The 24498-nt window shown below is 41.0% G+C and overlaps 1 protein-coding gene across 3 annotated transcripts in view; it reads right to left on the reverse strand.

The window, feature by feature from the left end:
- Nucleotides 1-335: 335 nt before the first annotated feature.
- LOC142107745 (MOB kinase activator 2-like) overlaps nt 336-24498 on the reverse strand; it is a 29890-nt gene continuing 5727 nt past the window's right edge. Inside the window, exons 1-6 of one of the 3 annotated variants that reach the window (XM_075191336.1) lie at nt 20885-20930; nt 17786-17882; nt 15188-15339; nt 11248-11341; nt 2870-2994; nt 336-1386 (exon numbers count right to left, since the gene is read on the reverse strand). In XM_075191336.1, coding sequence (XP_075047437.1) covers nt 1109-1386; nt 2870-2994; nt 11248-11341; nt 15188-15339; nt 17786-17882; nt 20885-20915 — 777 coding nt within the window. In that variant the 5' untranslated portion in view covers nt 20916-20930 and the 3' untranslated portion in view covers nt 336-1108. Of the gene's footprint in view, nt 1387-2869; nt 2995-11247; nt 11342-15187; nt 15343-17785; nt 17883-20884; nt 20931-24498 lie in introns of those variants that run through there. The other 2 variants (XM_075191335.1, XM_075191337.1) reach the window with 2 other exon arrangements.

Below are 24498 nucleotides of genomic sequence, written 5' to 3' on the forward strand. Positions count from 1 at the left end.
TACACGATCTTTGTGCTCCACGGAAGACGATCTGGATAACATGTGCAACATTATAATGATGTTTTCTTAGGGACCAGTTGTCCTTCCTTGGACCCCTTTTGGTAGGTACTAACCACTGCATACCGGGAACACCCCACAAGACCTGCCGTTTTGGAGATGTTCTGACCCAGTCGTTTAGCCATCACAATTGAACAGTGTATGACCCTTGAAGCTTTTCTTCCGACAGGTCAAAATCCGATCCAATGCAATGCGGAGGATTTATGTTCAGGGTTTGGGAAAATACGTCACAACAACAACAATTATAGCTCAATGACAAAAGCATCACATACCCAGTGAGAAGGATTTTGTTTTTATATAAAGTAAATGCAACTTTTTTTTTTTTATATTTTTTTCTTTTTTCTTAAAACGAATAAGTTACAAAAGTTAAGTGCGTTTTTGTTTAAGAAAAAAAGTAACATATCCCCTGAAACATACATAGAACTGTCAGCTATAACCAAGTCCTTAAAATATGTAATTAGCATTTATAATTTAATTTTTTAAAATATGCTTTTTTTAAGAAAGAAAAAAAAAAAAAAGATAAGAAAAAAAAAACTCCCCAAAATAATAAAATAAAGAACGATGTAGTGCCCATTCGGAAGATTCTGACCTCGGCAGTATTTGAACGTGCGAGTCTGTTTTTATTATCCAGTGTCAGTTACACGACACACCATCGGCCATAACAAAGAAACAGTTCTCTGCCTCGTAGCCAAGTCTTCGGCTCATCCTTTTGCTTGGCTTAGCCAATGTCGCCATTAGGAACAGATGCATAGTCTCTGGGATTCTGTTTAATGCACTTGGTGGGTTTCTATGCAGCTTGAACCAGCTCTGGCCGAAGCAACGCGCCAACTTCTTAAGCATCTCCCAGAATCCTTTGCAACATCCACTGCTGTACTCTGCAACCTTTATTTTGGCAAGTAAAAGCTGTGCTTAGGGTGCCACGCCAAGAAGGAGATCTCGCAGAAATATTTATTATATGCTTTTGCTATATACGTATAAAGTAACGCAAGTCCCGGTGGCAGTATATGTAGAAATTAAAAAAAAAAACAAGAGCCCTGTTTGTCAGTTTGGTTCAAGTGTTCCGGCTATGGCTTCCTGAGGTTTTGGGACAGGGCCCAGAATGTATCAAGGCTGTGGTTAAGTCTTCGCTCAAGGCCATTTCTTTGGAATCGAGGAGGTGAAACTCCGCACAGAAAAGGAGAAGATGGAGGTACAGAGTGTTCAGATGCGGATGCAGTTCAAGGCTGACCACGGTCTTAAAGTGACAGGTATAGATGTGGCCCAGAAGGTGGAAAAGCAGGCGGAAGGTCTTCTGGATAGCTGGTTTGAAGGTCTTTGGAAACTCTTTACCTGAAGGAAATAAATAGAAAGAAAAAATAAATAAATGAATTCACAAAATGATGCAAAAAATGCAAATATTTTATCAAACAACGGCATCTGATTTACAGCAAAGGACTCTGATATTTCAAAGAAATCTGAAACATCTCATTCACAATGAAGGGTAACACATGCTTAGTGGATTGTATTAGCGAGCAATACTTGTTAGCGTTGGCGGATGTTTGGGCCTTCTGCTGAAAAGTCTACATTCTGCCAAAGTTAGATGTGCCGACATCTTACACTGGTGGTCAAGTCTGGGGCCACCACGAAACCTGGTTTTCCCAGGGTCGTTGCTATTTTCTCCCTACCACAAATTTTCTGAATCACAATAATCAGTTTACCAGAAGTCAAAAAGTTCCTCTAACTGTTATCCTTTATGGGGCACCCAAAAAAAAACATGGGGTGGATTTTTATGGCCTTGGGGCACCTTCAGGTTAGTTGGGTGCCCCAGCTTTTCCATTTAATTTTAGAAGAATAGGAGCCCTAGGTGAGGCCTAGTACAAAGAACGGCATACGTCCTTGTGGCATTAGTAATTGCATGCGTAGAAGTGATTCATCATCATCATCATCATCATCACCATTTATTTATATAGCGCCACTAATTCCGCAGCGCTGTACAGAGAACTCATTCACATCAGTCCCTGTCCCATTGGGGCTTAATGTCTAAATTCCCTAACATATACACACACAGACAGACAGACACTAGGGTCAATTTGTTAGCAGCCAATTAACCTACCAGTATGTTTTTGGAGTGTGGGAGGAAACCGGAGAACCCAGAGGAAACCCAGGCAAACACGGGGAGAACATACAAACTCCACACAGATAAGGCCATGGTCGGGAATTGAACCCATGATCCCAGTGCTGTGAGTCAGAAGTGCTAACCACTACACCACAGTGATTGAGAGAACGTGGGTTCAGGTTAATGCAGGAAACATCCGATTGTTAACTGTACGACTGAAGTGTCAGCAGCCAAAGAACAGTTTTGCATTAAAAATGTATTGATAGTAAATGTATTTACTGTAAAATGGAAGCACTCAGCAAAATAGGTTAAACATCTTGGGCCCGATTCATTAAGGAGAGCAAAAAGTTTGATCCTAGAAAAAAACATGTTACAGTACAAGGGGTGCAAATTAGTTTATTATTTTGCACATAAGATAAATACTGGCTGTTTGTTTCTCATGTAGCAAACAAATACTTGATAGCTTTAATTTTACACTGAATTTTAAAGTTGACTTTGGATCGAATTTGTGCCAACTTAAATCAAATTCAATTACTTCATTAAGAGGCTGCATTGTTGTATAGACAAAGGGACATTTTGCCGAAAATTGCAACGAATATCACCTTTCTATACGTAGCTTCAATAAATTGCTCAATATGTGACATGACATTAAGCAGAATATGTCTAGGTTTTAGGCAGAGCAGAGAAAAACCCCGAAGGGAAAGACGTGTAACTCACTGTGTTTTGTGGGAACCAAGTCTTCATCTGTCAGGAGTTTCTGAATGATGCTGGCAGCGTAATCTGCATACTGGGGGGCTGAGCACTTCCTCTTACGCCCTTTCTCGTCCGTCCACTGGATCTGCCTGGAGACACAAAAAACATTCAAGAGATGAAGCTTCTGTCTAGGACGGCTGCGTTGACGGACGTTTAACACACACACCTCTCCAAAATGCTCCGCATACCAGTGCAAAGCGAATGACGTACAGAGTAAACGGCCCCCGTCCTTTTAAAGGAAATCTTATAGTAAGAAAATAATTGTTTATTACGTGAAGTTCTGTCTAGCATATAGAGCTACTAAAGATTTCGAAATTTTAAAAGTGGAGGGTGAAAATAGTTTTTGGCACCATGCTGCCTTCACAGAGGCAGGTACACATCTCTAAATAAGTGACTGGAAATTAATAAAGTATCATCTCATTTATGGTGCTTATAAGCAATTATTTTCTTCACAACTGATTACACTCAACCTGCAACTTCCTTTGGTTTACCCATACTTGACAACTGGCATTTCTTCTGCATCCCGCAATTCCCTTGCTAGAATGACGTGATTCACAGAGAATCGCGTCATTTTGGCCCCGCCCCACGAGTAAAATTACGTGTTGTCACAGGGGCGGGGCCAAAATGGCGCAATTCTAGGCGCCCCGCCCTCTAGTTACGTCCCTCTCCCGGACGTCAACTACTGAAAGAAGGCAAGTATGGGTTTACCAATATCACTACCACACACACAGAGATGTCAATAAAGTTACTGTGTATGGCATTATTATTATATTTTTACACTAAACTTTGTTTGATAGCACTTAATATGTCTACCAGAGCTGCCCATTCAAATTTTGATCAGATGCGATGGGCAGGTCAGGTGGTCAAATAGTTTGGTCAGCCGATGATCACATGATCGTTTTGTGGACTCGTCGGAAACTCCAAAAAAAAATAAATAAATATAATAATAAATAATAATAATAATAATAATAATAATAATAATAAATAATAAACCCCTGACAGCCCAAATAACTGGACCTATGCAGTCTAGTCCTTCTTGAGTGTGGCCATGTTGTCATTTGACACTGCCACACGAGTTTCTAAGACCTGCAACCGCCTGGTCACCAGAACTGCAGCGTGTTCAGACAACTGCTAGTGATGACATTCAAAACAACAAATGGCCTTACAAAAACAAAGATCCAGAAATAATTTTCAGATGACAAATTCTAAATTCTTCACGTGGGTGTAAATGTTTACTCTTGAGCAAGCAGTCGGCCTACTCTGTACATATAAAAACAAACAGAAAAGCCGGATCATCAAGTTCTAGGCTTATTCAATCGTCTATTCTCATGCTGGCCGTATACTGCTCTATCGGCTGCCATATCCGGCAACTGGCCCGTGTGGTCCAAAAACGTTCTTCCGATTGGACCATTATGCACCATGTTGGTAAAGGCGGTTGTAAAGCTGGGTACACACTACAGAAATTTCCACCAACTTTTTATGCCGAGCGATTTTACATGCGATCGATGGTCCGATCGCTCGGTCCACAGACTGCATACACACTAGCCTTGTTTAGGACGATAAAGGGAAGAGCGGACGTCCCTTTAGCGACTTTTTACAGCCATGTTGTCGTGAGCAATTACTGTAATTTTGTACTCACTGTTGTGGATCGGTCGGAAACTTATACACACTACACAGCGGAAACGAGATTGGAACGAAAATATTAAACGGTACGACCAACCAAATGAGGCGACAATCGTCCATTTGGGCAGACTTTCGACCATCGTGTCACTGCACACACTGACCCGACTTTTGAACGAGCGGTCGTATGTCGGCTGGTTGAGCCGATTATTGGACGAAAACCGTGTAGTGTGTACCCAGCTTAAGAGGTTTCTACAGTCGTACTATACAAATTCATTGTGTCTATACTAATAGGCCTCAGTCAAGGTAGAAGTAATCAAATCGCCAGATTGCAGCCCTATCCAATATTCCCACATCCCAGTGTCCTGATTAAACACTCCTCTTTGTTATCCCTGCTGTTATGTTAATCATTTTCAGCCTATTAATGCCATCTGCATGGTTAATAGTAGACCACCCAGCTTGCAACAAGAAAATCAAGAATTAATTCAGTCCAGATAATTGAAGTTTTGATATCAGCCACAGATGAAAGGCTGAGCTCAGCAGAGGGTGCGTGTTGGAGACCACTTCAATTCCTAGTGGAGCTGGCAGCAGGTGTATGGGGAGCTAATTATACATCCCTAAGGCTGGTGTCAGCTGTTTCTGTGTATACACGTTACATGGCAACGTCATATCAACAAGGCACAGTTTGCATGGCTGGGAGTGTAACATTGGACTTCTCAAAGACAAATCTTTTGGGGGATCAAGTGTGATGGATGTTCTGATAAAAACTCTGTCACGGGAGTAGCATGGTTACTGAAATTGTTATTTTTTTAAGGCTTGCCAATGTCTAGCTTTCCCGACAGTGGCATCTAAAAATATAACACAAAAATATTTAATAAATGCAAGTGCAAAAACACAGGGCCGATGACGGATCTACCACTTTTTTTTCCCCTGGGAAACCAGATAAGATTGTTTTGTAGTTTTCACTGAGAAAGTAATTTTAGTAGTGAAAAGTAGACGAAGCAAATAGTTATAATGGGATAGAAACACTATCAGTGGTTGCGTCTTTGCTGATAGCAGTCATACTTGCGGAAGACTCCCAAAATTTGGGTAGGTAAGTATCCCACATACTGGAACTTACTTGTCAAAATGATTACGTCGCAATTGTGCCATTTTGACCCCGCCCCCTCCCTCCAATATTCTTTATCCGGATCTCCCGGAATTTACTTTTCAAACGTTGGCAAGTATGTGGTAGCTACCGCAAGCACCATCCACAGCAATTGGACTTTTCTGACCTGCAGACTACTAAAGTGCAAATAGGTTAACCCAACAGTCATGGCTGTCAACAGAAGATGGTAGAGGCTTATAAGCATCTTAAAAAGACACTAAGGGGTATATGTACTAAACTGCGGGTTTGAAAAAGTGGAGATGTTGCCTATAGCAACCAATCAGATTCTAGCTGTCATTTTGTAGAATGTACTAAATAAATGACAGCTAGAATCTGATTGGTTGCTATAGGCAACATCTCCACTTATTCAAACCCGCAGTTTAGTAAATATACCCCCAAGACATTCATAGGTATCCCTAGAAAATAGAACTGTTCACTTATTTCATCCAACATAAAAACGTATAGTCACCAAGCCAGCCATATCTGCTGGGCTAAAATTTCTACAACCATCTCCATAATGGATTTTTTTATTTTTTTTACCCAGTGCTAATCCACTCTCCTGCTCAATTATCAGCCACTTTAAAATAAAAAATGTTTCAAAACAAAAACAACTTTATAAATGCAATTACTCCCAGCCAGACAAATGCAAAAATCTACTTCCTCTGTAGATTTCTCTTGCAGACCTACATTTTTTCTTTTAGATTGTTTTAAATGAGCGTTATTGACATTCCACCTTTGCCTTTGGTTTACAACCACATACTCCGCTTTGTGTTCTTGCAATATACTGAATTCCATTAGCAGGCTTGTCCCATTTACACAAGACTTCCTGTCCCTACCTTTGACGAGAAGCCAAAACCGAATGTTTGATAAGAAGGAAGAGTAAAATAAAAAAAATATTTTGCAGTTGAAACATGTCAAGATGGTAGGTATTTAATTTCAAACTATGTTAAACCCTGCACAGAAAGGAGCCGATTCATCAAGGATCAGGCAGCACAGTGGCTCAGTGGTTAGCACTTCTGCCTCACAGCGCTGGGGTCATGAGTTCAATTCCCGACCATGACCTCCGTGAGGAGTTTGTATGTTCTCCCCGTGTTTGCGTAGGTTTCCTCCCACACTCCAAAAACATACTGGTAGGTTAATTGGCTGCTATCAAAATTGATCCTAGTCTCTCTCTCCCTCTGTAAGGACACTTACTACAGCCTACGATTTCGGGGAGGTGATGGAGCGGGAAAGGGCCTTACACCCATAGTCTATGTACAGAAAGGGCGTGCCAAACTCAAGCGCACGCAGCCACGTCCGAATCCAGCTTTGGCCATCTCAAAGTTACTTGGTTTTCTGCCGCATCTCTTGCTCCAGCTACAGGAGTAGTGTAAGTCCTGATCAGTAGTGATAACAGCCTCCTATGCATGCTATAACATGTGTTTGCAATCAGGAACAACTGTAAAAATGTTTTATGTTCAGTAGACATTAAGAACATCTTAATAAATGTATTTCATGGGGGTGGGGATTTAAAAAATAAATAATTTTTTTTTTTATGAACTGTTTTATCACTTATATCTATATTATTAACAGGACTTAATAATATAGGCATCTTGTGCGTTTTTTTGTGAATGTATATTCCACACAAGTATTGGATGTATTCTGCAGCGCATTGTGTAGCAGAGCCGACCTAGGGGTAAATGTATCAAGCGGAGAGTTTTCCGACGGGTATGAAAAAGTAAGGATGTTGCCTATAGCAACCAATCAAATTCTAGCTGTCATTTTGTCGAATGTACTAAATAAATTAGAATTAGAATCCGATTTGTTTTTCAAACCCGCCAGAAAACGCTCAGCTTGATACATTTACCCCCTAGACCCGAATTCATCAGCAGACGCACCTTCACATCTGATCCTTGAGTAATTCGGGCGTGCATATGCCCAAATTCCGTGGGTTTTAAAACAAACCCAGGTTGCGCTCAGTAGGCGTGCATTGATGAATCGGGCTTAAATAGTGTAAACAAAGGGGAGTAAATATGCAGAATGATTATTACGAGAAGGCTTCTCATGTAAGACTAGACAGTAATGATCCCATACAACTATTATCTGTCTGACAGTAACGTTCCCCAAATGTCAGACAGATAATAGTTGTGATAACTTATAAACAAATCTCCACTTAGGTTAGATGTATACTGTGGAGCACATCCATAAAATAGCCTCAAGTGACAGAATTCATATCAAACCATGTGATTCCATGAGAACGTCAACATGTCACTTGAAAATATGTTATGTGTACATTGCACCTACGCTCCACATTCTAACTTAAGTTCAGATTTGGTGACTATTGGATTTATCAACAGGTCTTGAAACGTTCCAACGTTTCATATGGAAAATAATTTTTCTCTTATTCTTAGCTTATCAACCATTGGGCTTGGCTTGTACACACGTGTTTATTATAAGCCCTCCCCGTCTCACACGCGTTCACAGGAATGCGAGAATGACTGAGCTGTACGAAGGAAACGCCAGCAGTATACAGAAGAGTTTACAGTGGACACAGGATGGACCATTGGTTTAGGATGTTCCATTGTGGCTTCATCAAGTTCCATGATCCTTATTGAAAGGGACAGTTAACCTGCATTCACCAAATGGTAAAACGCAGCACGGACATAAAAAGAACACACAAACCACAGCTAAAAAACAAGCATATTAGGGAGGTATAAACAAAACAACCTACACAACAAACAACTGCACCATATAAAAAAGAAATTAAATAAAGTTCTAAAAAAAAAAAAAAGTGTCACATTTTCCTATGTCCTTCAACTCTGCCTACTTTTATGGGTAACCGCTCATATTCACACCCATAATGAGAGCAGTCATTGTCTGTCGTGCACCTACTGCAACCAATCACCACAATTTGGAAGGTGGGGACGCCCCAATGCATGTCCTGCGCAACTAAAAAGCCACCCCCTATATAACCTACAATCAGATTTGTCCAGCCCCATAAGGTGATGTTTCTCTTCCTGTGTTACCATCATTCACCTTTCCCGATTCGAAGTTAGTTTTGCTTTTGCCGAACCAAGGAAGATTATTTTAAAAGCGTGATTTACTGGGTTTCGGTTGCATATCACTTTTTAAAAGATTGCAAAATTGAAAACTATTTTATTTTAGCAGAACACCACTTTTTATAATTTGTTCAGTGTTTAATATCACAAAAAGGAAAACAAGATTCAGAGTGTGGTCAAAATTGCCATCTCGCAGCCTAACTGGCTGTAGAATTCAGAGAGAAGCAAAGCGCCAACCTGGTATTCAGAAGTCCGTTATGCGGAGAGTAAAGGAGTTTTTATCAAACTCTCCTCTTTTGAAAAATGTAACAATGATTAACCTGAAAAAATATATCTTTTTCTCTCCTTAGACTACTAGTTTTTCAATTTCATGACAGCTGCCCTTTAAATAGAAAGGTGTAGAAGTTTCCCAGCTTTGCATTCTCTTTACAATGTTTATATTGATCCCATAAACAACCCACAGAGAATCCAGTTAAATTTAGCAAAGACATTTTATGGTTTCCCCCTGTAAGCCAGGTTACAAGTGCAGAACGGAGCAGCCCCTAATCCAGACGTACTGTACAGTAGTAGGGTACAGGTTCTTTAGCAGAATGCCTTGTACTTTCTGCAGAACAAAATCGCCATGAAATTCCGTAGTAACTTGGTCATTTACCATAGTAATCAGGATATTGGCGATGTCACTGCACCTATCCTGAATGGATAGGCTGTGTGTTCTATATAAAAAATAGCTGCCTACATTGTGTGCATGAGGCAGTCACACTTTAAGTAGTTGCTAAGAGGTGAATTATCCTCTATAGGCATACTTGACCACTCTCCTGGATGTTCCGGGAGACTCCCGAATTCCGAGTAGGTCTTCCAGGCTCCCTGGAGTCCAGACCATTCTCCCGCATGCTGCCCACTTAGTGACTAAATTTGCTGCGAAATACATCGTTTTGCACCCCCACCTCCCACATTTAGTGACAGGAGGGGACCTCCATGATGTAATTTGCGACATCTCGCCCCCTCTGTGCTTCTACTTCACCTCCCTGCGGTCGACAAGTCTGCTATCACCATCCCGGGATGGCGATAGGAGGACAGTGGCGAATCTTGCACCGTATTACAAGGGGAAGCTTTGCCAGAGGCCCGAGGTGACGGTTATTGGCGTTAGTATTCAATAGCCAGGGGGATTTCTCCAAGTTCACTAACACACACAAACTGTTTTATTTCATCAAAAGCTGATTAACCCTCCAGTATGTGTCTGGACTGAGAAAATACGGACACATAAATAACAGCAATACCCTGTACAAACTTCCATATGGTGACATCAGGGCGCCAGAGGAATTGTTTGTACAGCCTTGGAAGCTGGTTAATGATTGGCTGATCATGTTGGCGATTATCAGAATCAGCAAAAACTATACCTAGTGGAAAGAACTCCTAGTCAGAAGAGCCACATATGCCCAATGAGAGGGACATGTTGTCCTCCACCTCTACTATTAGTAGAGGACATTGACAATTTATTCATTTAAGCCCTGTAAAATGAAGTAAATGTTAGTCAAGAAACTTCCCACAGGATCTCAGTGAGAATAGTGCAAACCAAGCAATTCTTAGGCTAAATTCCCATAACGGAGCACTCAAGACAGTGATATCCAATACTCCGTCATCCTCAGTGTCTACATGCGGGTGCATAGAATTTATAATTGCTACTGCTTCCATCTAGATTACTCAGCGCTAAAAGGTACCCAAAAAGCTGAGTAATCTGGATATCTATATTTCTGCATTGTTAACCCACAGGTCTGTGTACCCTGTTTATTCCAGAGATTCAGCAGCTAATTTGGATCATTGAGCGCTGATAGTTTTTTCTGTTTTAACTATACTGCTTCCATCTGCCACTGATGTCATATATACTGTAACATGTGTCTGCCAATACTTTTACAAGTAATTAGTGATTATGTAAATACATACAGCGAGAAGCAGTCCGAGAATGGTTGTGCCCCAGAGCGAACCCCGGTAATTCTGTTCCACCCCACAGGGGCTTGTTTTACGGAGCATGAGCAGGTTCCTGTAATAAGCAGTAAAGCAGCATAGGGGTCTTGTGACGGACCCAACATCTCCAGACCCAAAGTGACCCATTGCATACAGTTTCCTTGCATTATAAATCTCCAATGCTATGCAGGAGATACGAAGGGGCAACTTTTGCACGGATCATCATCTATTTATATAGCGCCACTAATTCCGCAGCGCAGTACAGAGAACTCGCTCACATCAGTCCCTGCACCAATAGAGCTTACAGTCTAAATTCCCTAATATACACACACACACACACACACACACAGACAGACTAGGCTCAATTTGAGAGCAGCCAATTAACCTACCAGTATGTTTTTGGATTGTGGGAGGAAACCGGAGCAACTGGAGGAAACCCAGGCAAACACGGGGAGAACATACAAGCTCCATACAAATAAGGCCATGGTTGGAAATCGAACTCATGACCCCAGTGCTCACAACCCATTGTCTTGCATGTAAGACACACAGATACTCCATCAATATGGAATACTCACGTTGACCAGGCCTTCATGGTGGGACAAGTAGATATTGTGCAGAATTCTGAGATGGAACCATACATGAGACTGACGTGGTTGTAGAATGCAGATGCTGGAGAACAAGAAAAAGAGAAATCTGTAAATGGAAGACCACAAGCACACAACATAGGGCATTCCTGTTGACCTCCGCCTACATGGTCAAGACAGTAGATGGTTGCTTTTGTCCCCTAAATTAATGAATCCACCCTAATAAATAAAGCCAGATTTTTTTATATATTTTTTTTTATTATGATCAATTGCACAATACTGGTCCTTGCATATTGTATGTGGTGCTCAAAATCGGTTTAGATGCTGTAACAATACACAATTGCACAGTGACATTTCTCTATAGTGATCACCACCCCTTGTGGAGGGTCCGTGTACTGCACCCTGTGCATAATCTACTTAGCTGCACCTCAGCCCAAAGGAAATTGCCCTCGTCATAATTATATTGGAAAATATGAATGCTTTGTATCGAAAGCGCCAATAGCTGCCATACTCTGTTTCATAGCAAATTCGTTAATATTGTAAAGTTACTACCAACTATAAACACAAAAGTGTGACAACAGTTTTTGTAAAAGTACTATACCACCATCATCCATGGCAGACAGTGGATGAGGTTATAGATCACCGTAGATTCCTAAGATACACACAAAGGTTGTATCCGATGGTTAAAATTATGCACAAAAACTTGATTATTGTGGAGCACAAAAAATAATACCAGCACGGAGAGAGGGTTAACGTGCCACCGCAGACAGGCGCCAGCTATTTTTAAACGTTTCATATAGACTATAACTGTATATTATGTCTGACCCTGGTGATGCACAAGTGGCAATGAAAACAGACCCGGCTTTCCCAGTAGAAGAAACGCAGCCTACGAAAGAACGAGCTGGGAGGAGAGAGTTTGTGGTCAAGGATCTGAATGAGAAATGGGAAATCGGATCCAGCAAACCTTCTGTCTTTAAAAACCTCAGCATTAAATGACCAACAGATGCTGAAATTGCAGCACTCAACCATGTAATAACTTACTTATATGTCAATGCCTAACGACGGGTACTCGCCACCTCCCAAAACTAAGACACTACACAAACACATATACTATAGATAATTCACACATAACACAATTGTGGACTCTTCGCAATGGACGGTTTGTCTCTTTACAACCCGTTCTTTGTAGGAGCTAATCAAATGTAAACAAATATCTAATGGACAGATATATTACCTTTGCTAGCCAGGCTTCCTATTGCCTTGTTACAGCACAGGACTGACCTAGTTGTGAGTTCACCACCTTATCCATGAATATTGTACAAGCCAATCCCATTTTGTGTTAATTCACTCATTTGAAACATATTTTACAGATAAATGCTTAACAGTCAGGAAGGCTGAATGTGCCCAAATATAAGGATTATCTCATAAATAACAAACATCTTTCTTCATCGTAAGAGGGGATGTTTACTATTGAAGTGCAGGAACCCACAGCAACCAATCAGCTTTGAGCAAGTTAAATAAAAGTAATGCTAATTGGTTGCCATGAGTTACTAAATATGCACGGTTTCTCACGTGTCCCCAAAATGTTAAATTAAGTTTTAGGGGATAGTTAACCATAATGTCGATAGCATCATTCGAAAGATAAAGGTATTCAATGATGGACGGTCCTAAGAGTCATATGACAGGTCATACAAAGTGTTATCTCATAGTTAGCAAAGCATCATGGGACGTAATGAGCAACAGCAGGAGTGCGTGCAGAATCTTGTCTATTTTTGAAGCAGAGGGAGATGAGTGCTAAAAACCACAAATGTTGACTCACTGAGGTCGCATGAGGGTAAATTAACCTCTTCCAGCCACTAATCCAATTCATATGGTGAGAGCTGCACTTGTTTCCACAGCCACATCTAAAATCCATATTGAAGCTTGGGCAGTTCCACCCATAACCAACGTCCAGTGTTTAGTGTGGGTTGTCTGGTTCAGCGGCCTTCATGACAGACACGAGACACGGTCGTAATTCAGCACCAGCAGTAGCTGGATAATAGCACAGGGAAGACTCGTAGAGTTGTACAAGTGTTTGCTGAAGCCAAGATATAAATGTTTAACAAATGGTCATAGCCCTACTGAATGCACAAAAAGTGGCTGTAGTATGATCCATTCCTTTCTGCTGTCAGCATTTCTCTCTCTTAGGAATTAAACTGGGATAGAACACAGGTAGGCAACCGGTGACTACAACAGCTGTGGTGGAACTACAAGTTCCATCCTGCCCCAACAGCTAGCGAGCCATTGAGGTGGAAGCTGGCAAAGGCCAACATGGCAGTCTGGGTCTTGTAGTTCCGCAACAGCTGAAGAGATACACAAATCTTGACTATTCTTTTATACACCGTTCAGTGAACAGTACATTTTGGATATGTGACAAGTATGACTGCTCACGTTTACATGTTACAACACACACTCCGTGACATTTCAGTCAAGCGCTTGGTATGTGACAATTATATGAAGTGCAGCACTCATCCACAATGAGAAAAACTACACACGAATCACCCCTGTATTCTAAACAGGACCCAGTGTTCCCACTGCCAAGCAGAACACAAGTCACATGGTACAACCAATGTAGAAAAAATCACCCAGAATACATTGCAGAACGTATACTTCATAAATCGCTCACACTTACATTCTTCTAAATTGGACTTCTAAAGGTCGGGTACACTGATGCCAGAAAACAACTCCTTATTTTAAATGTGTTCCGGCACATCCGATATAGGGCAAGCCTATTAAAATGCACTGTTTGGGCATGTTTCTATACATGTTAATTTGATATGTTTGAGACAAAGGTGGAAGAAAAATATGACTTCTAGGTTGTGTCAAATGTGTAGGAGAGCCTTAAAAAGCATGAACACAATGCAGGTGAAGGAATAAGGGAAAGTCCTGCAATCAACACACCTACAGTTGCTCAGATAAGGGAATCTACAGGGATTTCCTAGCAGGGATAAATGTATTGCCCAATGTGTACATATCCTGGTTTCCCCCTAAGAAGACTTCCTAGCCCCTGGCAGCCGGCCAGCGAGAGCCCAGGAACTCCCTCAACTTATCGCTTGCTGGTGAAATTTACCTGCTGTAGACTTTAAGGGTTAATGCTGCGTGTACATGAGCTACGCACATACAGCAATAGGACAAACAACGTATGGAAACGCACTGCCCTAAAACAAACTGCTGAAGATTCCACAAAAAAAAAATTCATCTGCAAAATAACGCTAAAATATGCTAAACATTAAAGGGATTCAACGACTACAAATCTAGTTGTAACTGTAATATAAAGAACGCAAAACATTGATGGATATTTGAAATAAACAGCTGTTTCTTAGTGGATTAAATTTGACATTTCTAGCCATTGTTGCAGACGTACATAGAAAAGAAATGGATATCGTTATATACACAAGTCATGATTTTGATAAAGCCGGGCTGCTTTTACGTGACATAGTGAACGGCAAGATTAGCGCAATTATGGGATCATTGAAAAAAAAATCTTCAAAGTAGAAAGAGATTCTATTGACAAAACAAACCTCCTTCCTAGTCTATAGAATGCGTCTTGGGAGACTTTTAATAAAAGTTGTTAAGACACACACAGGGGGGATATTTACTAAACTGTGGGTTTGAAAAAGTGGAGATGTTGCCTATAGCAACCAATCAGATTCTAGTTATCATTTATTTAGTGCATTCTACAAAATGACAACTAGAATCTGATTGGTTGCTATAGGCAACATCTCCACTTTTTCAAACCTGCAGTTTAGTAAATATACCCCATAATAGCAAACTGGTAGGGTGAGGTTAATCCGCCAGAGGGCTGCCATGTGTTGATGGGTGTAAAGAACATTACTGGAGGATTATGGCAATCTCAGCAGAATACAGACAGCGGCGGGTATATGACACTCACCATTACTGGCCAGCCACTCTTCTACATTGAGTCCTTTAGGTAACGCTATCAGCATCAAGATATCAGCATCAAGTATCCGGGCAGCTGTATACCGGGGCTCCAAGTACAACTTCTCACTGTCTGACGATGACGTTTTCTTTTTTATTTTACTGCTGCTGAAACGGAGAGAGTACATGATTGTCTGCTTTAAAGTGACATCTCCTTACAACCATTAATAGGAAACAAATCTATGTACACCGGATACCATGAATTAAAGACACATTATCCCTACTTTTTCCCTTTGTTTACCTGTGGCCAGATACACACAAAACCACAAGCGCCAGGACCATCAGACTGGCCAAATAGGCTGGTGTTATATGTATCTTGTTGACACTTTTGGAAGTACAAAATGCTAACGTAGAGTTAAAAAATAAATTAGACTCATTAATGCAATATCCGCCCTAAGCCACTTGAACATAAACAGTTTGAAAGTCACCTGCCCATTATCTTATTTGATGAATGGTTTAGTAGTACACAAGAAAGGGCATGTTACAGATTAGGTGTAAGAATTTAACCCCGTTTATGTGTCTTTCAAAGCTACACCTTAATCTACCACCCCCGCTTCACAGCTAAGTGTCCTACTTGCACTTCTCTCCCTTACTCATAAATCTCTAATCAAACTTTGGGTGGATCTTCTTGGATGTTTTTTTTTCTAATAAAGACAGTTTATAAAAAAGGTTTATAGATGAACTTTTGTACCATGTAATCACAAGGATTTCTTAAACACGCGTTAAACAATAGTTGCTTACACTCCCGGAACACCCAGGAGACTCCCGAGTTAGGGCGAGACCTGCTGGGCTGCAGAAAGAGCTGGCAGCTCTCCCGCAAGTGTGCTTACCTACCCGTAGTGACGCAAATCGTGTATCACACGCCTTGCCCTGACCGATTTATAACATAAATGGCGTGAAAGTCACACACCTCTTCTTTTCATATCTCCCCTACTTTTCATAACTACCAGAGGGTAGATATGAAAAGTAGGCAAGTATGTGTTACACTACTATGGATTTTCACTTTGCAGACTCAGCCAAATCTGAACGATCTGGTCCCAGGTCAGTCAGACCAGGCAGCGGAATCAGCATGTGCACGGGACTCAACTAATATTCAGCCTATCCATTTACTAGGAAATTAATGACCCACAAAGATCCTCATGCCTAAAGGTCACTGCATCCCAATGAGTAACTCATACTTGCCAACTCTCCCAGAATGTCAGGGAGACTCCCTGAAATAGGGGTGATCTTCCTCACTGCCTGAAGAGTCTGGCATTCTCCCTGATGCTGAGCCAGTACAAGACGTGGTTGGCTTCGCCATCTGTGGCATGATGACACCGTTCAGAAATTGTGTCCTATGTCTATGTATTGATGCCTATGGAGGTGGCCATTTTCATGGAGACCAAGATTTAATCAAAGACTGACAGGTAAGACAACATGACTTCAGTAATGGAGACAGAAATGTAAAAGACACTTCAGTCTGTAGAGATTCATTAGCTGCTTCTCATACGCATAGCTACCTACTCTCCTGGAATGTCCGAGAGACTCCCGCATTTCTGGGAGACCTCCTGGGAGAGCAGGGCAACAAACCGGTTCTTGCCCCCGCAATAAATAAGTGGTGGTGGTGGGGGGCTTAATGACGCAAATATTGTGTAAAATGATGCGATTCGTCAAGCCCCGCCCCGTACGCCCAGCTGCCCCGGGATCTCCCTTAAGCCAACAAGGAAAAGTTGGCAAGTATGGAGTAACTGATAACTTCCCCTCAGCCATTGCAGCTTCATCATTGCAGGACAAAAATATGACACTGGCTCATTACATAAACCTTAACAGTAATGTTTCTATATACAAACATGTACTCCCCCAAACTCAGTACACAGACTTCCTGTCCTTGCATTGTGTTAAGGAAACGTTCATAAAGAAATCCATCCTGCTTATATAAGTATTAGCGATGGTATCTGCAGCCACAACACCATAACACATACAGAGATATACAAGTCTATTTTTACCTCACAAAGTGGTTTCCAATACAGGAAATGTACATAAATAAGATGCTAGATGTACAGTCTGTAGATAAACTATTTTTTTAAGTAATTTGACCATTTGCATATGGATTTCATGGGTCTGGTCCAAGAAATTGTCCGGCATTCCTGCAGAATGATTTGTCTATTCCGTAGTGTGTGACTCACCACATGTGTGACCAGCTTCACATAAGTGAAAGCAAAACGTGTCATTTTTTTGGAACGCCACAAATTAAATAATCATAAGGGTGATTAATACTGTGCAAAAGTGTGAATGTCGAGTAATCCATTGAAACCAATTAGCTTATATCAGTCCAATACAAATTATACCAATGAAAGTGCAGTGGGCTTTCCCTCCTTCCTCTGTACGGGCCCTTGGAAGGCCGCAGACGTGGCCCTTTAAGGAGGAGTCGTTGCCCGTCACTGACTTAATATATGTTGGGTGGTTTAGTTTTAAAGACAGATCACAGCAGATTTTGGCCTTATTTACATGCATTTGAAAAAGAAACAATATTAAATCATAACAATAAATAATAATAAATAATAATACATACTGTTTTCCCAGCAGTCTACCAACTGCCTGAAATACCATTGCGCCCACAGGTTTCGGTGCAGAGATTTGCAGCAGTTTCCCACCTTCAGCCCTGAGACCTGCAAATGAATTTGAAAAACTATCAGTGGGTTTTTATTACATCTGTTCTCTAAACTCTCCTGGAGAACAATAGTGCAGTGTGATGCAAATTACCAAGCTGAAACTGCACACAGCCAAGAACCTACTATCCTACAATTAATGTGCAATTACCAAGAGAGCAACTGTATACCTCATTACAGTCACAGACACACACCAGGCAGTTGTGAGAGGCCAGGATGAGGATTTTGTATCACAGGCGAGTAATCTGGTGACTGAGTATAAACAGGAAGTGCACCTTTCACCTATATACAGTGCACGCAGCCATTTTGTGTACTGAGGCAATATCCAAAAGAATACAGTCTATGAATTCCCTAGGGTCTAGGCAGTAATGACATCTCTTCGGCATTGGGAACGTTGTGACCGTCGCCACAAAAAGACAATTTTGTCATTAGTTCCTAATAACTGGATAGGCTGCAATCGCAGGAATTTCGATTCAGTCCCCAAAATGTCTGCATCCACTGTGCAAGTGGCAGATGCATATTAAACCATACTTCGGGAGGTAAGAATTTTGCCCTCCGGGAGATCCAAGAGGGAGAGGGGGTGGAGGGAGATCGAGTGTGCAGCATTTTGCACCATTTTGGCCCCTCCCCCTGCAGCAGAACTCCTAGTTGTTTAATTTGGTGCAGGGGTGGGGCCAAAATGACGCACTTTGCAGCAAATTGATTCATTGAGGCCGTCGTCCTGCAGAATACGGTATGAATGGCATGGTCTCCCGGGAGACCTAACCGGAATTCCGGAGTCTCCTGGACGTTTCGGGAGAGTGGGCAAGTATGTATTAAACTATATAAACTGGTGAAAGATGACCGCCTGGGAGGATAACACAGAAGTACTGGTTATGGTGTAGTTGAGAGAGAGACTAGTGTAACTAGTGTAGTAACTTATAAACAGGAAGTGTGAATGTGATGATGTCACATATCCCATGTAGGCCAAGAGTTATGGAGCGGTCAATAAATACTAAGAACAAGGTCTGATCAACCCAACAAAATGTGGGTTTCTCTTAATTTCACTTTAGTGAACTATCTTGGAGATAACCAAACACCCAAAACAAACTTCTAGGGCATTGCGCTGCCACAACACACCACCAAGTAAAAACATTTACATACCATCCACCTTTTAAAGTGGTCAGAGGGGTATTTATTATGAAAACTGTATACAGGGGTCCCTCAAACACAGAACAATCACAGGTACCCCAGCAAAACATGCAATGGGGCTCATTTACTAAAACAGTGCTATATGCATACATCATTATTTAAATATGTAGCAGTAACGAGGATACCCAGCACTGTACCCATTCACATCAGTCCTTGCTACATTGGAGCTTACAATCTAAATGGTACTTTCCCACTTCCTGACTCTGTCCTCCGGGAGGTCAGGTCATGTAACAGGGGTAGGAGGGGGCGTGGTGACGTCTTTGCGTCACCATATCTCCACGCCCACTATAAAATGCCAAAATTTACGGCATTGAATAGTGGGGGAGGGGCTTAATGATGTGATCCAATGCCGTGAATACAGGCATTTTTTAGGATCCGGGAGGCTTGCCTACTCTTCCGGGAGTCCAGGAGGACTCCCCGAAATTCGGCGGGAGCCTCCAGGCAAGTGTGATCTAAATTCCCTAACGCACACACTTTTGTTTTTGGGACTATGGAACTAGAAAACCCACACAGACAAGTGGAGAACATAGAAACTCCACTGTGCTGTAACGCTGACCAACCAAATACGATTCCATCATTTTTCTAGTGATGCTTATTAAATGAAGACACATAAAACTGGTTGCAATGGATTACAGCACATATGTGCAACCTATACTATGATTTAAAGTAGTCTCAATGATGGAAACAGTAAAGTAGGTATTGTTAGTAATCACAGGGAAAATCCATATGGAGTTGGGGATTTGGTCAGGATTAATGGTGTCCTCTGAGAAATACAGGCAGGTACTTCATCATGCAATACCATCAGGGAGGCGTCTGATTGGCTCCAACTTTATTCTGCAGCGGGACATGGACCCCAAACATACAGCCAACGTCATTAAGAACTATCTTCATCGTACAGAAGAACAAGGAGTCCTGGAAGTGATGATATGGCCCCCACAGAGCCCTGATCTCACCATCATCGAGTCTGTCTGGGATTACGTGAATAGACAGAAGGATTTGAGCAAGCCTACATCCACAGCAGATCTGTGGTTAGTTCTCCAAGATGTTTGGAACAACCTCCCTGCAGAGTTCCTTCAAAAACTGTGTGCAAGTGTACCTAGAAGAATTGATGCTTTGATGGTGTTTTGAAGGCAAAGGGTGGCGGCACCAAATATTTGGTTTAGATTTCCCTGCTGTTCATTACTTTGCACTTTGTTAATTAATAAAAATAAACTATTAACACTTCTATTTTTGAAAGCATTCTTCCTTTACAGCATTTTTTCCCACACGTGCCTAAAACATTTGCACAGTAATGTGTGTGAATATAGAATATATCTCAGAATGATCCTTATCAGCACTGCTCACAGATCAACGCAGAGCTTACCTCGTCCACTATCATAGTACAAATAAATTAATTATCTACATTTTCAATAACACCATGGCAGCTTATCAGGCCTGTCAGCTGTACAAGGCCATAGATTTCCTGGTGTGGAAAAAAAATGCTTTGGATAGCGTCTATACTTAGCAAGGTATTTGCCATTGACATGCAAAGCATTTGCAGGTTGTAAAAAAAAAAAAGTATACGTGCTGCAAATAAGACCAATGTAAATACAGAGGAACATTCTTTGGTCTCAATCTGCAATATTTAAATGGTTCGACTTTTCACGAAGAAAAAAAAAAGAACAGTGAAAAGGGCACCCAATATATTTATACTGAATTACAGCTGTAAAAACATAAAAGTAGAACATCTATATTTAGTGCAAAACTTGCATAAAACATGTTCACTGTAAAACGTATTCAAACAAAATAAATAATAAGAAAAGTGAGCTGACCTGGTAACAGCTTGAATAGGCCACCAAGCATAAAACACAATCTCAAAAGGCATCTGGGGGTTAATCTACTGTAACAAAAGTTAAGGTATGCAAAGCAAGCAAGTACTTTTCCATTGAAGTATCACTGTGGCTCCTTGCAAGATCCTAACAGGCCACAAGTATAGTGTGCATCTTAGATAATACATCCCCCACCATCACAACCTACTCCAGTGTTGGCTAACCTGTGACACTCCAGGCGTCTGTGAAACTACAAGTCCCAGCATGCTTTGCCAATATATAGTAGCTTATTGCTGGAAGGGTATGCTGGGACTTGTAGTTTCACAACACCTGGATTGTCACAGGTTAGCCAACCTACTCTCTCACAGCGCCCGACATGCAGGACTACATGGGAAAAATACCTAAATTTTATTAAAAAAAAATATTTAGGTTAGGAGGGTCTTTGAAAGATCCCCCCCCCCCCCCGAGTAATTTTCCCACTATAAATAAAATAGAGGTTTTTGTGTGTCCATCCTCCGACAAAACACACAATACTCTAGATTTTGTGGTGTCTAGCGCTTCAGTGACCACACTGGAGGTATTTACCATGGCTGTGTTCACCTGGCAATAATGTTATAACTACTATGTACTACATCAGTGTTGGCTAACCTGTGACACTCCAGGTGTTGTGAAACTACAAGCCCCAGCATGCTTTGAAAGTAGATAGCTAGCTGATAGCTGGCAAAGCATGCTGGGGCTTGTAGTTTTACAACACCTGGAGTGTCACAGGTTAGCCAACACTGTACTAGAGTACACCGTGAATGCATCGTCCAATTCTGTTATAAATTACTTTGCCCTCGACCCCAAACCAAGAAAAAAAAATATATGAAAAAAAAATATTGATAATAAAACACATACTTATCCTGGGACATTGAACAGCTGGAGAGACCAGCTGTTTGACAGTGTCACCAGGGAGGGGGCTTTAGAATGGTTAAATGCAGCCAGAATAGACAGTAATTTCAGATATGCTGATAACCTCAAGCAAGATTTAACACTGAAAATATTTATTTTTCACGATATGGTAAATTAAATTTATTAAAGCCTCCACGCAAAGCAATTTGAGCAGCCACTGCGGTCAGTAGCATTCAAAAGGTTTGTTCCTGGTGCAATGTTTGCACAAAGTCCCTGGATTTGCCCCTGAATCAATATTACCCCCTTACAGGGCAATTATTTCTCAAGTACAATTTATTCTGAAAACCAGTAAATAAAATGGACTGACAAGTGTTAAGGGTTTTACTTGACCACAGATTTGCGACACGTAAATAGTGAGCATCTGACCACAGAAGTTGACACCTAGGGGCATATTTACTAAACTGCGGGTTTGAAAAAGTGGAGATGTTGCCTATAGCAACAAATCAGATTCTAGTTATCATTTATTTAGTACATTCTACAAAATGACAGCTAGAATCTGTTTGGTTGCTACAGGCAACATCTCCACTTTTTTTAAATCCGCAGTTTAGTAAATATACCCCCTAGGGTTTAATTTACCACATTAGCCAAACTATGCACATGCAAAGGGCAGCACTGTCTATGGGGCTACATAATGATTTTATTTACTTTTTTCACCCTTTATGCTAGTTAGTCTTTTCCATTCATAGTTTCCCAGTAAATATAATGTATGGAGTGTTTGATAACGGACCAGGTGCATGTGGGTTGCACAGTTACTTGTTTAGGGAGCCATTTATTCATAATCCCTGGTGCTCCATCTACAGCCTTTAATACAGGAATATAATTATGTTTTTTTGGCATGTGATGTGGCACCATAAGAAACGTTGTTGGATTTCACTGGACCAATTAAACTTTGTGGCAGATGGGTGTCCTGGATTGTGCTTTCTAAGCCAGAGATTCAACTCACAAGAGGTTCTGCAGAAGTCTAGGTATCCAAGGTATTGCAGACAGATTACCCCACCACCCCCAAGTTATAAACTACCACCCACCACCAACGGTATAATACCATCCCGTGGAATCAGTCAGACATCCCGAAATCCGTGGAACAAAAAATGTGCATAAGGTTTCCAGTCTTTTTGTTTTTTTTAGATGTTTAAAAATAATCCTATTACAAGGAAGAGCAGAATGAAGAAGTAGCACAAGGAAATTGTTGGTATATAATAATCCCAGCCAAATTTATGGACACTCCTCGTTCAAGACAAAGACAAAATAAAATCTATATTTCTGACTATTTAATGCTGTGCAAATGTAAGAAAATTCTGTTGACTTTAACTCACGCTGTGCTGACAAATGACGGCTGACTAGATAATGTCATATGTAATGTATTGACGTAGGGGGTCTTAAGATCCTGGCTTATCAAGAAAAGTCAAATCAATCAATTTGATGGTTGGTTCATTCAGCTTGGTAGGGTTACCTGATAACCTTGCCATTTTTTTTCTCTGACCTTGAAGAAATCTTGAATAGTTGCCCATTTATCCAGGAAGACAGATATAGTGACCTTTCAAGGACACATTCACTAGAGATTTTCATGACTTTCCTTTGCTCTGATTTTTCCCTCCCATTCCAAATCCTCTTCACACCCAGTAACAGGGTCAACACCAGCAATGTTTGTCTAACATCAATAAGTATAGTTCCTGCTCATTGAGCGACATGTGACCACACTCGAGTGTGGGAAGTGAGAGCTTGCAAACGTGTGTAAAATATTTGGCTATATTCTTTTATGGGAGAGTTAATTGTCATCTCAACCTAGACTCTCTTTTTACACTAGCACAAGTATGTAAGGTATACCAGGACTCTACTAAACACACGCAATAAAAATACATTCAGTATGAACAATAACAGCAACTACTTTAAATGCACCCATCCCTATAGACCAGGGGTCAGGGAACAGGGGTAAATTACCCCAAATGGGGTAAAAATGAAATTCCTGGGGGTAATGCTCGCAATTCAGATGCTGTCAGTTGGATTGTAGAAATTGTGATATTGCTGTTGTACCAGAAGAGCCTCAAGGGTTGGCAGAGGAACTTCTTGAGCTTCGATACAATAATGAAGCACGTATTGCATTTGAAAACAAAGCAGATCTGTCATATTTTTGGATGTCAACAGCTGCAAAGGCATCAAAATTGCACGAGGAGGCCGTCAAAAAGTTGCTGCCTTTTGCAACAACCTACCTTTGCGAACAAGGATTCTCTACTCTAACGAACATAAAAACAAAGCAGAGAAATCGATTGGACGCTGAAGACTGTATCCAAATTGCTCTGACATCAAAATGTCCCAATATTGATGCTCTCGTATCAAAAAATGAAGCAACATCATTTCTCCAAAACCTGAAGTTTTGAAGTTGAAGCTTTCAAAGAAATTTTGAATAGATTCAATAAAATTTTGAATTCCTTCAATAAAATTTTGAATTCCAATAATTAATAATATATGATTTCCTTCCTTTCAAATCAAGGGGGTAACGTCAGCGTATCTAAATATATTTTGGGGTAAAAGATAAAAAAGTTCCCTGACCCCTGCTATAGACAGTAGCGGCAGCCATTTTATAGGCTGAGACAACAATCAGTATATCAATGTGCTGTGTTGTGACTGCTCAAGAAGCAGACATTTCCTTTGTGGACCTCATTGTGTGC

This window comes from Mixophyes fleayi, chromosome 11, assembly GCF_038048845.1.
Source record: "Mixophyes fleayi isolate aMixFle1 chromosome 11, aMixFle1.hap1, whole genome shotgun sequence".
NCBI classification, from domain to species: Eukaryota; Metazoa; Chordata; class Amphibia; order Anura; family Limnodynastidae; genus Mixophyes; species Mixophyes fleayi.